Raw genomic sequence first — 16,236 nt, 5'->3', positions numbered from 1 at the left:
AGAGAGCCCTGGGGGGAGAGGTGTTCAACCCAGATGGAAAATAAGTCTCTTGTTGAAATGTCAGGTGGGTACCCAACAAGGAGCAGCACCTTAAATATGACTCACTGCTGAAACTCTTAGCCTGCCTAGGGAAGCGAATTCTCCTAACAAAGTGGATGCTGTTCCCTAAAACACAAGCCCTTTAAAAGGGAAGAAAAAAAGAAAGAATGAGAAACAGATGAGAAGGGTTTAGGCAGGGGGAAAATGAAATTTTTCTGGTTAATTAATCACTCCTCTTGTGTTTTTTTATTTTAGTTTGAGGGTTGCTCCAAAGCCTATTCCCGCCTGGAGAACTTAAAGACACACCTGAGGTCCCACACTGGAGAAAAACCCTACGTCTGTGAACACGAAGGCTGCAATAAAGCCTTTTCCAATGCCTCGGACAGAGCCAAGCACCAGAACAGGACGCATTCCAATGAGGTAAGCCTGTGCTCACCACAGCTCAACGGAGGGCTTTTTTTCAATTTTGCTGACAATAAACATACACTTTACATGCTGGACTCATGTAAAAAGAAACCTACTGTAATGAGAGGTTTTTCTTATTTTTTAATGGGATTTATTTTGCTGGAGAGCCAGACCACGTTAGCTTTATATTTATGAAAGCCATGTTTGAAATCATAAACAGATGTTAAAGTATCCAAACTTTTTAATCGGCTTTGGAAATTAAAGCAAGCATTTTCCAAATTTATAATTTTAATAGTGCAAATCGGATTGTACAGTTGTGCACGTGGTGTTTAATATTACTGTGGAACAGGCTTGCAGTAGTATAACAGCTACCCTGGATCCTGATGCTCTGGAAATAATACTCCCTCCATCGTTTGATGTACGATGATAGAGCACAATGCAACGCTTTGTTAACCCCAGCTAATTAAGACCCACTATTAGTAGTTGGGGAGCAGAGGAAATTGCCTTTATTGTAACGCATGTGATGGTCTGTTGCAATCAACCACGGACGACGATTGAAATTTATATTACCGCTAATTAGCTGACAGGGGGAGAAAAAACAACACTCCAAAGTTCTAATGGTGTTTGCAGCCATGAAGAATTCAGTCTGTAGCCTAATTTGCAACAGTTAAATATAGACTATTGGAGAACAGAACACAATTGCCACAGATGACAACTGTTTAAAGTGATGCCGTGTCTGCAAAGGGCTTATTGGGAGTATTGCTGTCTCTGGCCTAGTATCAGTCACTGATAACCAAAGCTCTGTAGGTTTCAGAGATTCTGTTGCAGTCAGAATAAGGACTCAAAGTCTAGGATGCCCTTCTGTGCTGTGTGATGCGGCTATGGATCCCAGTGTTAGTTGAACTGGTTTGGGTAGGAATGAAAATATCAGGATTGTCCTTCACGAGTGAGCCACTTCCCCAGGAGGGCACAGGTTAGAATTAAGCCATATCCACACTAGTGCTGGGTAGTTTGGGATTGGTTTAAGGCTACACTTGAGGCCAGGAGGGACCAACAAGATGTGCAACCTCCCATCTGCTCAGTAATCTGCATTCCCAGTAACAGGTGTTTGACGACAACTTCATTGGCTTACTGTTGAAGCTTCTTCCCCTGAAAGATAGGCAGTCACGATTTAATCTCACATTTCAGGTATTAGAAACTGCTTGTTGTCCAGCCCTGGATGTTTTCTCTGCCTTTCTCCAGCGCCGAATCCAACGTCCTTTTCATTGTTGTTTTTTCCACTTCATAACACTTCAGTGTTAAGTCACTTCCCATCTTCTTTCTCATAAACTAAATAAGTCAATCAAGCAATTGAAGATTCCCATTACTACAACATTCTTTCCCGTCCTTGTATCAATTTTGCATCTCTCTTCCATCCCTAAGGATTCTCATATGGATGGATCAAGACAGCTGGTATAACTTTCAGTGCTGGATACAGAATCATTGTGCCCAGTATGCACACAGTGAAGCAGAATGTGAGCTACTTTTTGTCCGTAGATCACTTGAGCTCAGATTCCCTAGAGCTTTTCCAGGATCCATCCTAGGCAGGCCAGAGTTTCCCTTGTGTTGGGCCAGCTGGTGTCCCATGTTCCTACAAGTGGAATTTTGGCTTTGGCTGTATTATTAAATGTCGTTTCTTTGATGGGTTCAGTTTCCCAAGTGATCCAGATCAGGAGCTGCACTGGATCTGGGATGACTCCTCACTTCGTCTGAGCAGAGCTAGTACACACTTGAAGGTCTTCTCCTTTGGGTTCCCATTGTGCAAGAAGGTGAGGCGGTAGGGCAGAAGCATTCAGCTTCTTGTATATGGTGGACTCTGAACTAATATGCTGACACTTGGCACATGCTGCATCCAACCACACAAATTAAAGACTCAGATAAGACATAGGAATTTTATCCTCTGCTGTTGCTGTCTCTGGAGGATACCAAAGCCTTCTCAGGTGCAGAAGCAGCACAGCCACTAGTGAAGGATTTTTTCCAGACCAGCTGAGCCTTACCACAGGAACTACATGGCCGTGCACGATCTCAAGTTTTGCGATCATGCTTACATCTGAACTGCTGTTCAACCCTCCTTAGTGCAACACAGCATGCTCCAAGACTTGTGGGAGATCTGTAGGCTGCATATAATGGCTCTCTGGGCTGTATTTTTGACACTCTCTTTCTGAGGAACATATAACATGATCCTTTGCAACAGATGACATCCCTCATGGCAGAGCCCATTACACTGGGCAGTAGGCCCGGGTGAGGGTCCTGCAACTAGCTGGGGCCATGAGCAGTGGGTTAGCAAACTGCACTGAGACCTTGGCTCACAAAACCCACGTGGATGCAAATGAGGAGTTTGTGGCTGTGAGTATTTCCCATTATCCACTGGTAACTCTGTTGTGTTTCCTAGCTACCTACTAAAGATTTTCCTCTGCTTGCAGTGTTTGCTTGGGATACACCACAGTTTCAGAGTTAGTCATCCATGTCTCCTCTAAGGGGAAAGTTCCAGGTTTCCTGTATTTGCCTCCATCATTCTGTGACAGGATGTGGGTGTATGGTCCAACATGCCGAAGTTCAAGGCTGGGGATATATTTCCATACTGGCTTTTGTCTGATTGTTGTAATGTCACCAGCGCTTTTAATTTTAAACCCTCACTGACAATTTGACTCCCTTCAATGGATACTATCAAAGTTACTCCCGGGAAAAAGGGCTTTCACCCTGGTGACCGCTCTCCAGTGCATACATAAAAGAATGCTAGGAGTTCATGGCCAGCCAAAGGCTCAGAGTGACGTTTTCTCCAATTTAAGCTAAACAAGGGTAAATTGCAGAAATTCAGTTCTGCTGAGTGCCTGAGGAGTTCTCCAGTTCTCCCACCCTAAGGAGTGCTACGCTGTATGTGCATGGGAGAAGGAGGGAGGCATCTGAGATATCCAGATTTTTGACTTCACTAGGGTATACACTGCATGAGATGTCAGAAACTGGATAACCCCAGGGGATATATGAAGGTATGCCAACAAAACAGCAGTTGTGCTCAGTTCAGTTGCAGGAGGTACGGCTTGATGAAGAGGATTGTTATACCCCATTAGGTGGAGTGTCTACTGTCCAAGTAACAGTGATGGTGTTACCCTAACTACCGGTGTCTGAAAAATCAGAACTATTCGGCCTAAAGGATCTTTATAAAAAGCCCTTGAACTGTTTTAAGTAGGGTTTTTTAGCATGTGTGGTGGGAGTTCTGTTCTTTGGAAGAGGTTTTAATAGCAGCAATGATGTTCCTATAATGCCTCATCCAAAAGGTTACGTGAGATTTATATACAAACTATTTTACTTTTTGTGCTTTGGTTTACCCCGATTTAAAATATATTAAATATTTACCTGAGTGGGGTGTTCTGAGGATTTGGTTTGTTCAAGTGATGTGCCAAGATCAGTCAGGAAGCATGATTTTGAATAAAAAACAGACTTTCAGTGTTTTTCGTGTGATGATGCTGGCTTTCTGCAAAGAATATATACCCCTTTTTATTTTTTCACTTAAGCTTCTGGACAAAATTACAAAACAGATAAAGAAAGAATAGGAATGGTCATTTTGGGTAGCCTTCGAACAACACCTGTCTGGTTTTTTTCATGGATCTCTCCTAGTGCATTGGTAGAAAAGTACTGAGAGTAGCTGTGAGGTTGAAAGCGGAACTTGTGATGAATTCAGAGCTTCCAGCACAGCAGCACCAGCTCAAACCACTGCAGCGCTAATACACTTTGGAATTGGAAACTCAATAAAAAAAAAGTTAAAAGAAGAAAAGTATCTGTTTGCTGACTTCTGTTTTCAGAAGCATGGCTTCAGCCTTGTTTTCCTGTGGCAATCAATGATTCATGAATTTGGGACTAGAATGCTATCATCTGAAAAAAACATTGCATGCCTGTGGTTTGTTTTGCACAATAACAGATTTCAAGGTGACAGGTGCTGGATTGGTGTGATATATGGGTAGGGTGAATCCAGTCTGGCTTGGTTTTTCTGGAATTCCATCAGCCAGAAGGTCTCAGACTTTTTCTCCATGTAGACCCCACCTTAGCAGAGAGAATGTGTTTACGGCCAATCCCATACATCACCTCCCTCCCATCCGTAATCAGGAAACATTCCTGTGGCCACCCGAGCAAATACATACATGGGAAAGTAATATTAGGAAAGTATTTCATGAATTCTTAGCTGTCTTTTAATCCGGAAACTGAAAACAGGGAGTTTAGCCAACATCAAATGGCTGGCCAGGTCTGTGAGGATCAGCAGCAGCCCATAGATCACATCTTAGAGATCTCAGCCTTACAGAATCCTGTGGCGCAGATGCTCCACATTTTGCTGCTGCCAGCCGCTATGCTGATTGTATTTTCTTGGCCCATACACTGTACCTGGAATATCTGGGCTTGCTCTAAGTATAACCCAAGATTTACTTGTATTGACAGAAACCCTACGTCTGTAAAATCCCTGGCTGCACAAAGCGGTACACAGACCCCAGTTCCCTCAGGAAGCATGTCAAGACCGTGCACGGGCCTGATGCCCACGTCACAAAGAAGCAGCGCAACGATGTCCACCCGAGGCCACCTCTACTCAAGGAAAATGGGGACAACGAGGCAAGTGCCAAGCAGAGCAGCAAGGTTTCAGAGGAGAGCCCCGAGGCCAACAGCACCACAAGGAGCATGGAGGATTGCTTACAAGTCAAAACGATAAAAACGGAGAATTCTGTGGTAAGAGCAGTTGTTTTTGGTAGAAATGACACAGCCCCTAATTCCTCCAACACAATGGGGGCGTGAAGCATTTGCATGCCATTTACCTCTCCAGGCAGTTACACTTCACCTGCCAACACCCTAGAGTTCACGTCCAGAGATGAAAAAGCAGGTCAGGGCACAGTCCACTACATTTCGCACCTTCTTACCCAGCATCAGATTCCCATCCTCGTAGTCATGGGGCCCACGTGATGCCCAGTGTTGAGTTTGGCCTGCCTGTGCTGTGAAAGTGGGTCAGATTCAGAGTGTTGTGGTCAAATGAGCTTTACCTACCTCACTAATTTAAATTGAGCAACGACCATAGGGCACAGATCGATGAACGCTTCTTCAAGCAGAAGTCCTGGCTTAAGCGGTCCCCTTTCTCCTCCTCCCTACACCTTTCACTGTTTTTCTTTCCAGGCTGCTGCTGCACAGCAGTTTTGCTGGCACAACTCTATTGTGGGCTGTCTGATCAAGCCAGTGGGGATGAAAGTGGCTGGTTTATTTTTGTTGGGTATCCTAAAGCAAGTTCAGTTCCTCGGTCCTGTCCACCATACACAGAAGCATAGAATAGCTGAGGTTGGCAGGGACCTCTTGAGATTGTCTAGTCCATCTTCCCTGCTCAAGCAAGGTCAGTTAGAGCAGATTGCTCAGGAGTACACGAGTTCAACACACAACTCCCAGATACCACAGAAAATTGTAGCAGGATGATGGGGCAGGGGGGTGAAACCAGGAATAAACACTGGAGCAATGCTGTGGCCCACAGAGTACAGGCTTGCAGTCAACCGTGATCATGTTTTACAGCCCCAAGAGAGGCCAACAACTGAAGTAAAGAGCATTTTTCAGCCTTCTGGCCATTACAGCAGCTCCACAGTAGGCAATAGTGAGGTCGATGGTGCTAAAGAGGTGTGTACGGTGATGGGTCCGAAAACATTCAAGCCTCTTCCACTCCATGCTGGAAGCCCACCTGCTCCTCAGCACACCACTACTGGTGGAAGAGGTGGAACATTGCAACACATGGGTCACTTTTGCCTTTTGATGTTTCTCTTCACCTTAATACTCAAAATTCTGGTCTGCTGCACCAGTTCAGAGTGGGGCAGGGTATGGCCTGGATACAGCAGAAAAGACCTTCACCTGCAAAGGAGAGAGTTCACATAGTCCACAGGCCTCTCACTAGAGCTGAAAGGACTTTGAGATCCAAAATACATATTTTCTTGATTTGAATCCAGGCTACAAGATTGTTATTCCTATGAAACAACACGCCCTGGAGCTACAAAGATCTTCTAAAAAAGGTGAAGGGCTGTGTTGTTGGACAAATTACTAATGAGCAATATGTTTCAGTTAGGAAGGAGTTGAGTATTTTCACATCCAAAGTGTCTCTGATTGACTAAAGTAACAGTTTTACTGTGGTGAGGCTCTGTATTGGGTTACGAAAACGGAGTGTGAGAACCACTGGACAGAATGACCTCCCTCCAATACTCTTCCTTCATGTGTTTTGGGGTTTTTTTTCTATGAAAACGCGGACATAATGATGGCTCCCCACCCCGTTTCTCCCAAAGGTGTGAAGTTGTTTTTCTAGCTCTCTGCGCTCCCAGGGTTGCAGCCAGGCTGTCTTGCTGGCAGCAGGGCCATGGGTCAGATGTTCCTCTCCGCTCTCCCCGTTCAGCACTGCGTACTTCACTTGTGCATGTCTAACGGGCAGCATCTGACCTGGCAGGCCCACATCCAACTCCTGTTTCCTGGTTAAGGTCAGGGCGGTGGGAGGGGTGAGATGCTTCACTGGTTCCAATCACTCCCAGGTCCTTTGTTTTGATCCATCTTTGAGTCTCATCTGAAACCCATGGAGATGGGTGGGGAGTCTCTCCTAGGGGCTTTTATCTGGGCCCCCAAAGAGGGAAGGCAGGGAAGACGGGGTATGGGAGAGGAGGAGATGTTGGCAATTCGTGTTATATTCTGCACTCCCCGCTTCTTGCTTTTACTAACATGGTACTTTCTGTTAATGCTGTCTTTGTCCTAACAACCTGTTCTTTATTTCCACTTACCCTTCCTTACTCTACCTTCCTAAGGACAGTCGGTACTAAGGTAAGCAGAGAAATCCTTTGTATTAAAATAGCTGTACAAAGCATGGTCTCCCGCAGACCTCCTGTCTCCAGCTAAGCCCTGTGGGGTGGAGGCGGAGGCTTGTGGAGCGATGGGAGGGACAGGGGATAATTGCTTGAGTTCAGAAAGGGGGAGGACACTGTGCCCGAGGGTTCCCTTTGCTGCCTCTCTCCCAGCATCACAACTTGCTGTTAAATCCTGGGACTGCAATCTCTACCATCCCAGCTGGAGGGTAATGAGGCCATCAGAGGTGGTCAGCCGTGCTCATGAGGGCTGCTACAGAGCAAAGTAAAACACTGCATCACCCTGCACTCCCACACTGGCCTGGGGCAAAAGAAGTTGCCTTTTCAGCACTACCATTTTCTGACAGTTGCTGGAGCATGGCCCTCGAGGGGAGAAGCCTGGCATCCTGTCTAGTAGCAGCAACAGCTACCTCAGAGCAAGTTCAGACCATTTAGTGTCTGCTGCAAATAAACTACTCAATGTGAAAAGCAATTCCTAATGTAAATAAAATAAATATTTATGGTGCTTATCTGCCTTATCTGCAAGTGGGAGTTTGCAAACAGCAAACCAGGTTTTTATCTGGCTGGGAAGTTTTTCAGCTAACTTAATTATATGTTAGGGTATTTTAAAGACAGAAATATGTTGTGTCTGAAATACTTTGGCCTTGATCCTGTGTTAGATAAGCCAGTGCTTGCTGCAATATACTTTGCACAACCAGGTAACATGCTGCTTTGCTTCAAGAAGTAGTTGTCCTTAATCTTTTGGAGGAACAGCGTTTGGTTTCTCTCCATCCTCAAGTTGAACCCACTATAATTTTTCCAGCTGTGGGGTGCTGCCCTGCCCTCCCCCCCTAGGGAAGGTGCCCCTGCCCTCTGGTACGGCTGAGAGGTAACAAGAGAGTGGAGAACCTGGGATAGGGCCAAATACATGGAGCCTGTTGGGAATGTTGAGCTCCTGGTTTCTTTCCATCCATGTTTCCCCTGCCCAATTCCTCCTCTTTTCCTTCCCCAAGGTGTGTCAGTCCAGTCCTGGTGGCCAGTCGTCGTGCAGCAGTGAGCCTTCACCCCTTGGCAGCACCAACAACAATGACAGTGGAGTAGAAATGAACATGCACAGTGGAGGAAGTCTGGGAGATCTGACGGCGTTGGATGACAACGCTCCTGTTGTGGACTCAACGGTCTCATCTGGTAATTCGACAGTCAGCCTGCAGCTAAGGAAACACATGACGACGATGCAACGACTTGAACAGCTCAAGAAAGAGAAACTCAAGACAGTTAAGGATTCCTGCTCATGGGTGAGCCCAGCTCCACAAGCCAGAAACACCAAGCTGCCTCCCATCTCAGGAAATGGTAAGCCCCAGGCCTGGGCCATGCACTGTAGGAACCCACTAGATTTTGACTCTGGTTTCATAACCAAGAGTCTGTCCTGGGGGAGGATCATTTCTTACTGCCTCTGAGTCAGCCCTTGCTGGATAGAGATGTCAGGTAAAATGGAGAGCTCGGCTGTAAACACAGCTGTCTGGTGATACGCAACAGAAACCCAGAAGCTTAATGTTGCAGAGCTAGAAAGGAGGCAGAGGTATTGGTGTCCTTCTTGTTCCTGGGCTTGCCCAGGACCCAGCCACAGCTGTCCCCACTGTCCTAGTGGCAGCAGCAAGACTGCTTGGTTTTGTTCCAGCAGTAACAATTCCTCAAGGGCTGATGTGCCTCCAGGGATGTTGCTGGAGCACAGCAGCAATCCATACAAGGCCGTCATCCTTGATCTTGCTCTGACAGGCCTTTTGTCACTTTGAGAGCTCCTCGTTATTGCCTGCATCTTCATATGCTAGTTTCCCGCTGGCTGGGGCTTCCTGATAAAGGCATCTTTATGACCCCTTCAGTGCTCTTCTAACTTTGCCAAGAAGTCCCAAGGCATAGGGCCTGGGTTATACTAAACCTCAGGTCTTAGTATATTGGAGCTTCTTGGTTTACTCTGGGAAGAGCCTTTGAGGGTCAGCTTTTGGACTCTCAGCCTCCTATCTCTGACTTCTGTGTAGCTGTCTCAGTGAGCAGCTGTGGTTGTAGCTACATGATGTCTCCATGGCACTGGCCACACCAGTCCTACTTTCTTGCTACTGAGAGAAACCCATGTGAAGGCTCTTCCTCAGCAGCCAAGCATCAGTGGGGTTGCAAAGACTCTGCAGCAGGGACTGCTTGTCCTCTCTTCCCAGCCTTTTTGCTCTTTGTGCATGGACACAGAGCTGGAGATGAAGCTTTGCATTCAGTGGCATCAAATGAAATTCAGTATCGTTCCCTTGAAATATTTGGAGGTGGCTCTGTGTGTCTGTGTTCTGGCACCAAAAACACGACCAAGTGAAATTTCTCAGCTAACTAAACCTTTTCTTCCCCTGTCTTTCTCTCAGGCTCTATTCTAGAAAATAGTGGTGGTTCTTCCGCTACACTGCCTAATCCCAGAATAATGGAGCTGTCTGTCAATGAGGTTACGATGCTGAACCAACTCAATGAGCGCCGTGATAGTACGACAAGCACCATCAGCTCTGCCTATACTGTCAGCCGCAGATCGTCAGGGATTTCCCCGTACTTCTCCAGCCGCCGCTCCAGCGAGGCTTCGCAGCTCGGGCACCGTCCCAATAACACAAGCTCTGCCGACTCCTACGACCCTATTTCAACAGATGCCTCCCGCCGGTCAAGCGAGGCGAGCCAGTGCAGCGGGATGCCGGGTCTGTTGAACCTCACACCAGCTCAGCACTACAGGCTGAAAGCCAAGTATGCTGCTGCCACAGGGGGCCCTCCTCCGACACCCCTGCCAAATATGGAGAGGATGACCCTGAAGAACAGGATCTCACTTATGGATGGACCAGACCCCACCCTGCCCTCCGTCCGCCTCCCGCCAGGCCCCAGGCGTTGCAGTGATGGTAACACCTATGGCTACCCATCAGCTACAGCATTTCCCCATGAGGTGCCAGGCAACTGCACAAGGCGGGCGAGTGACCCGGTGAGGAGACCTGCTGGAGACCCCCAGGCCCTCCCTCGAGTTCCCCGCTTCAACAGCACCAACAGTATGAACCCCTTCCATCCTCCACACCCCATGGACAGGAGGAATTTCGGCCTCCAGAGCTATGGGCGCTCAGATGGGAGCCTCCCCCGACATACCTACTCACCCCGGCCACTCAGCATCAGTGAAAACATCACCATGGAAGCCATGTCTGGGGAGGCAGAGGTGCCCGTTGGAGATGATGACATTATGCTGCCAGACGATGTGGTGCAGTACATCAAATCCCAGAGCAATGGGGTGGTGGCTGAGAGTACTTCCATGGGGTACAGCAACGAGATGCAGAGCTTCCAGGGAAGCGGGAAGCTGCAGCCTCCTGCCTTGCCTGGACAACGTAGGACGGCAGTGGCTGAGGCGAGCATGAGCCACCTGGGACCCGTGATGGCAGAGTGTCCCATGAGCTTTGATACTTCCTCAGACATGAATAAAAATAACATGCCCGTCCAGTGGAATGAAGTCAGCTCGGGTACAGTTGATCTCATGTCCAATCAGTCGAAACCGCAGTTTTCGCAAGGGAACTTAGCAGTGGTCCAGCAGAAGCAGAACTTTGGTCAGTACCAGAACTACAACCAGCAGCAGATGCAGATGCCTGAGAACAGCATGAATGTAACACAGCAGAGCTTTATGCAAAGAAATGTGGGCATGGATGGGCAGAGGCTAAACTGTATGCAGCTGCGGCAGCAGCCGATGAGCCTGGGTCCCAGTATGAACCCTGACCTAGGCTTGCACGCAGGGTATAACCAGCCTCATCAGATGCTGACCCCCAGTGCAATCAGTGGCAACCCAAATCAGATCTCTCCTTCTTGTAGCAGCATGGCAGCAAAGTCTGGACACCATCTTCACCCTCAGCAAATGGACATGGCGACTGACCCTTCTTTAATGGTGAGCAGCAACAGTGAGCGCACGATGCTGGGCCAGGTCATGCACGAACCGAGTCAGCAGAACTACTCATCTCAGCCGACCCACCTGAACTTCCCCATGGCTCAGGAGGCCTTCCATCAGCCCGTCGTGGCCTCCAACCAGACCAGCTTTGAGCCTCAGCAGAGCACGATGGGCTCAGCTGCACAGATTTATCCACCCAGCATGGTCCAGCCTCGTCCGCCACCCGAGCCGAGCCCAGCCAGCAGATCCCGAGGCCTGCGCACCGTGCAGCAGCTGGGCTACATGAGAACTCCCCACCCTACAAACACCCTCAGCCCGGGACAGGAGGCAGCAGAGGCCATGCATAAAAGAACCAGCGACATGTTGCCGGCGCCGGCCCAGCAGTGTGCGGACGGCACGAGGGATAACAATTTGATGTATTATTATGGTCAAATCCACATGTACGAGCAGAACAGCAGCTTTGATAATCATGCGGACTGCCGGGTCAGACAGCAGCAGTGTGCGCTGAACAGCAAGCCGGCTGCTCTGCCTTCCCCGGGCACGAACCAGGTGTCCAGCACGGTGGACTCACAAGGTCTTGAGCCGCCCCAGATAGATTTTGATGCCATCATGGACGATGGGGACCATTCGAGCCTGATGTCGGGAACCCTGAGCCCCAGCATCCTGCAGAACCTCTCCCAGAACTCCTCTCGCCTGACGACTCCACGAAACTCTCTGACACTGCCCACCATACCCGCGGGAATAAGCAATATGGCAATAGGCGATATGAGCTCCATGCTAACCACGCTGGTGGAAGAGAGTAAATTTCTAAACATGATGTCATAACAGTAAAGCACAAGGCCTTAGCGCTATCCAAGGAGCTGTGCGTGAAGCAGTCTTATGAATGTGCTTTTCAAAAATAATCTGTTTCAATAGAGTAGATTTTTTTTATAAGTATTAAATACGTTAAAGGGATTCAAAATGAAAATTTTAATAAGTCTCTGTACAGAATTATGTAAACTATATCTGGGCAGTTCAGCACCGCAAGGGTGCACCTCTAGTGTTATTTTTTGGCTTGGTTTCCCAGAGCACTGAACGATATCACCACCAAGCTAGGAGACTGCATGAACATGGTTAGAGATGAAACCCTCCCTCCCTGGCAGCACTGTAAATAGCACCCCACCATTTTCAGTTAACTACATGTGCAAAAAATTTCATTTTCAACCCACCCCAGAAAGAAACAGGAGGATGCGGTTTTGATCAGAATATAAGCCATACTATGTATTCTGCTCTGATGAGAGTAGGGTTTAGCTATGTCTCCAGACAAGCCCTCTGCCAGCAGTATTGTTTTATACCGTAAATACCTTTGTACCTTGCAAAGAGCGTTGATTCCAAACAGCTTCTCAGCAAAGTGCCTTACTATGCTTTCATGTTAAGTAGCCAAGGCCTCTCTTCCTTTAAAAATCAAATATAGTGTATTGCCAGAAGCGTATATAAAATGTACATTTATAAAAACATAGTGGTGTTTCTGAGAAAACGTTGGAAAGACACACTGATGAGACACATAAAAGGTGAGTGCACTCTTTGATCAGATGTGTTTACAACGTGGTTTATATCACGTGCAGAGTGGAGCAGAGGCCTGGGAACAGCAATCACTGCGAAATAATCCCCCGTGGCAGGAAGGCTCTGGTGTGCAGACTGACACATTTTGCACCCTCTGAGCGCAGTGGTTTTCTGCAGGGGCCCCGCATACGTCTTTCATGTCAGCTTTCTGAAGCGCACATTACCATATCCCTGCGTGGCTTTGCGACGGCTTTGCTTTCTGTTGGGTTTTCCATGATAAGGTGCTCACGTACAAAAGTGATGGCGGTGGAGAGCGTTTTATGATTGTTTCAGCCCGGTCTGCACTGTGACATCATTGTGGGAGCTTGTTTATCCAGCCAGGCTTCATCTGTGTAACATACTGCAGGCAGGGCTCTGCCTGGGCTCCGTGCACACAGCGGGCACGTGGCTGCACGGATGTGGGGCCGAGCATGAGCTAATACACCCTGTCCTGCAAGGAGGCTTGTTGGCATGTACCCAGTGCTGCATTAACGTGTCCACAGCTTAGGTCATCAAGAAAAGAGCTGTTGGATGCACAAAATATACCGTGGACAACCCGGAGCGTTAGCTTGGCCAGTGCTTTGTGCTGTGGTATATAGCTACTCTCTGTACCCAGCCTGGTTGGGTTCAGCAGTGCACCTGCAGTCCACAGCATAGGCAAACATCTGGACAGTCTCAAAACAGGTATTTGAGTCAAAAGAGTAGCTGGGTCAGTGAGAATCTCTTGGAAACGTCCTTGGGAAAGAGATGGGAGGAGCAGGCCCTCCCAAAGCCGAATCCTTCACCAAAATGGAACTGCTTGTAATGATGATCAGCTGTTTCCAGGCCAGTTCCACCTGGCACTGAAGTCAGTTTTAGTTGCATTATTTATTTTTACTGTCGTCAGACAAAAGGGTAGAAGCGGAGGGGTGCATGTGCTGGAGCCGGAGGCCTTGCTTAACTTCTGACTGCGTTGGGTAAGGACAACTCTGTTCATCCTGCTCTTACAGCACCAGATACTCTGTACCCAGTATGTTGAAGGGCAGCAGACAAGTGTGGCATCCCCCCTAGGTTCTCACAGTTTGACCCGTCATGCATCTGCAGAGCTTCACTCACTGCTTCCCGTCTCCCCTCTCCAACTCATATTAATGTGACGTTCTCACTTGCACCCAACTCCGTCCCCTGCATGGGACAGGGACATCTTAGTAAGGGTGCTTTCTGGTGTCCCTGCTTTGCTTTTGCACAAACAGGTGTCAGGCTCGCTGTTCCCTGCATGAGCAGGGGCTGGCATGAAAACTCCACGCGCTACCTTCAGGCAAAGTTTGCGGTATCAGACACGCCGGCAGCCGTGCTCGGCAGCAGTGGGTTGGGACAGACCTGCTGCCCGGCAGCCCTGGGTGCGGCTGGTGCAGGAGGTGCTGCTCAGCCTCCTGCGATCTCGCCCGTCCTCGTCCCAAACACAGCAGGTGCGCACAGGGTGCTCTTCACGCCTCGAGGCCCCCGTGACTCCTACTGATGTCCAGGGTGCACGAGGACAGGAAAGCAAAGCAAGGTGCCTGGCTGTTCATTTGTGTCTCCCGTGATACTTGTGTTTAAAGGGATTGTTTTATAGTCCTCTGTATATATTCTCCTGCAGTTACTGACCTTGCCCTTGCCTTTGCATTTATGAAAAGAGGGCAGTACATATTTTAGGACATTGTATGTTGTCCTGGACACTTGGAGTACAACTGGGCATCCCTTGTGCTGAGATGGATCAGGCTTTCGTGCCCTTCAACTGCTAATCTGATTTTTTCAACAGCTGCGCAGGGCAACAATGGTTTCTGAGTCCCTCTTCACAGATATCTCGTTAGCAACAGATCAAATATAAAAGCCAAACCAAATCTCCAATGACTTGAGATTTCTCAGACTTTCCAGTGGTGGTCTTCCTTCATTTACTGAAAAAAGTATTATAATAACCATTCCAGCACTGTGTATATTATGTATAGAAGACGTCATTACTAAAAGTACTGTAGGTGAATTGTTCTGTCAAATTTATATCTTAAGAACATTTTTAGCTGTTTTCTACATCATAAGAACGAAGGTAACATGCTGAACCTGTATATAAACCTTTTGTACATTAAAAAGTAATTTTTTTCATAATTTCTTGTGCCTGTTGTTGTTACTATTTATTGGTAGGATGGTTGGTCTCAGTCTGTCATTGCCACATCAACACATTTGATTGGACTCTGGTGGTGCTTAGGAACAGCTGGTGAAGACCTGCATGGGCCTGGTGTGTGAGTCACTGCTGGATATGCAGTGGTCTTGCCTTGAAGATCTTCCAGTCAACAATGGGATGGAGGTGACAGAGAGAGACAGTGAGGCCAGGGTGCTGCTGCAAGCACAGCCATACTGCCCAGGTGGCTTTCATTGGCCTCTTGGCAGAGGTGATTTGAAGGAGGATGAGGGTGTAACAGGGACAGTACAGGAGAAGGGCTCAAAACAAGGGCTGGAGAAAATTGGGAAAGAAGATTCATGGCAAAATGTCTTGTTGACCGTCTTTGTTAGTGTCCAAAAGGAGACAGAAATAGGACAGATCCGCAGAGCTGTGGTGCGCCATGACAGCGATTAGTTGAATATTGAGTGTGAAGAAAGGAGAAATCAATCTGTCCACTACGTACATGATGGGAAGCAAAGATATGGTGAGCAACAGATACATTGGTTGTGATCCAGTTAGAGGATGGTCCAGCCCATTGATGAGAAAGATTTCATCTGACAGCACCAAGCATTAGCTCAGCTACTCAAGAGACTGATTCTCAACTCGGTGTCATAGAGGTGGATTGGTGTGGACAGGACTAGAGCTTTAAGGGAGGGTGGGGAAGCTGTACACAGGTGATCCTTATGGGCACAGTGATGAGTTTGGAATGAAGTCAGCTACTGAGCAAAGCAGACAGCCAGTTAATCAGCCATGGCACTTGCTGTAAGTGACCCAACAGTTTCACACAGAAGCAACTGAAGGGGATAGAGTCATTTTCCTCTGTGCAAGATCCCTGCTGAGATGATTGGTAGAACCAGGTAAGTTTGGAACAAATCTTCACCCTGCTGTCTGGGTTCCATCATAGTCCATGATGAGAGATTGGCATATCCCAAGACAGAATTTCTTTTTCCTTTTCCAGACACATAGGATGCAGTGGTTTTTCCTCTGGAAGATATCTGTCACTCTTCTCATTGTTTACAGAGAGATACTGTGAGAGAGTTTAGATTAGATACCTTCTCCAGTAGGGTGAGATGAAGCCCATGCTCCTGTGAATCTCTTGCACCAATCTAGTTACCCTCAGAACAGTCTGAGGTTGAGCCAGTGAACAAGATGTTGATTAATGTGTTAATGATCCTGTTAGTCTGCAAATCTATTGAGTAAATATCATACCCCTCTGTACTGTCCAAGAACTACAG

The 16,236-nt window shown here is 47.7% G+C and overlaps 1 protein-coding gene across 1 annotated transcript in view; it reads left to right on the top strand.

The window, feature by feature from the left end:
* GLI2 (GLI family zinc finger 2) overlaps positions 1 to 14,859 on the top strand; it is a 202,086-nt gene extending 187,227 nt beyond the window's left edge. Inside the window, exons 11-14 of the mRNA XM_075430849.1 lie at positions 295 to 459; positions 4,912 to 5,193; positions 8,327 to 8,663; positions 9,716 to 14,859. Coding sequence (XP_075286964.1) covers positions 295 to 459; positions 4,912 to 5,193; positions 8,327 to 8,663; positions 9,716 to 12,072 — 3,141 coding nt within the window. The 3' untranslated portion in view covers positions 12,073 to 14,859. The remainder of the gene's footprint in view (positions 1 to 294; positions 460 to 4,911; positions 5,194 to 8,326; positions 8,664 to 9,715) is intronic.
* Positions 14,860 to 16,236: the final 1,377 nt, after the last annotated feature.

This window comes from Opisthocomus hoazin, chromosome 9, assembly GCF_030867145.1.
Source record: "Opisthocomus hoazin isolate bOpiHoa1 chromosome 9, bOpiHoa1.hap1, whole genome shotgun sequence".
Classification (NCBI taxonomy): Eukaryota; Metazoa; Chordata; class Aves; order Opisthocomiformes; family Opisthocomidae; genus Opisthocomus; species Opisthocomus hoazin.
The sequence above is the reverse complement of the archived record's forward strand: the minus strand, read 5'-3'. Positions and strand labels throughout refer to the sequence as shown.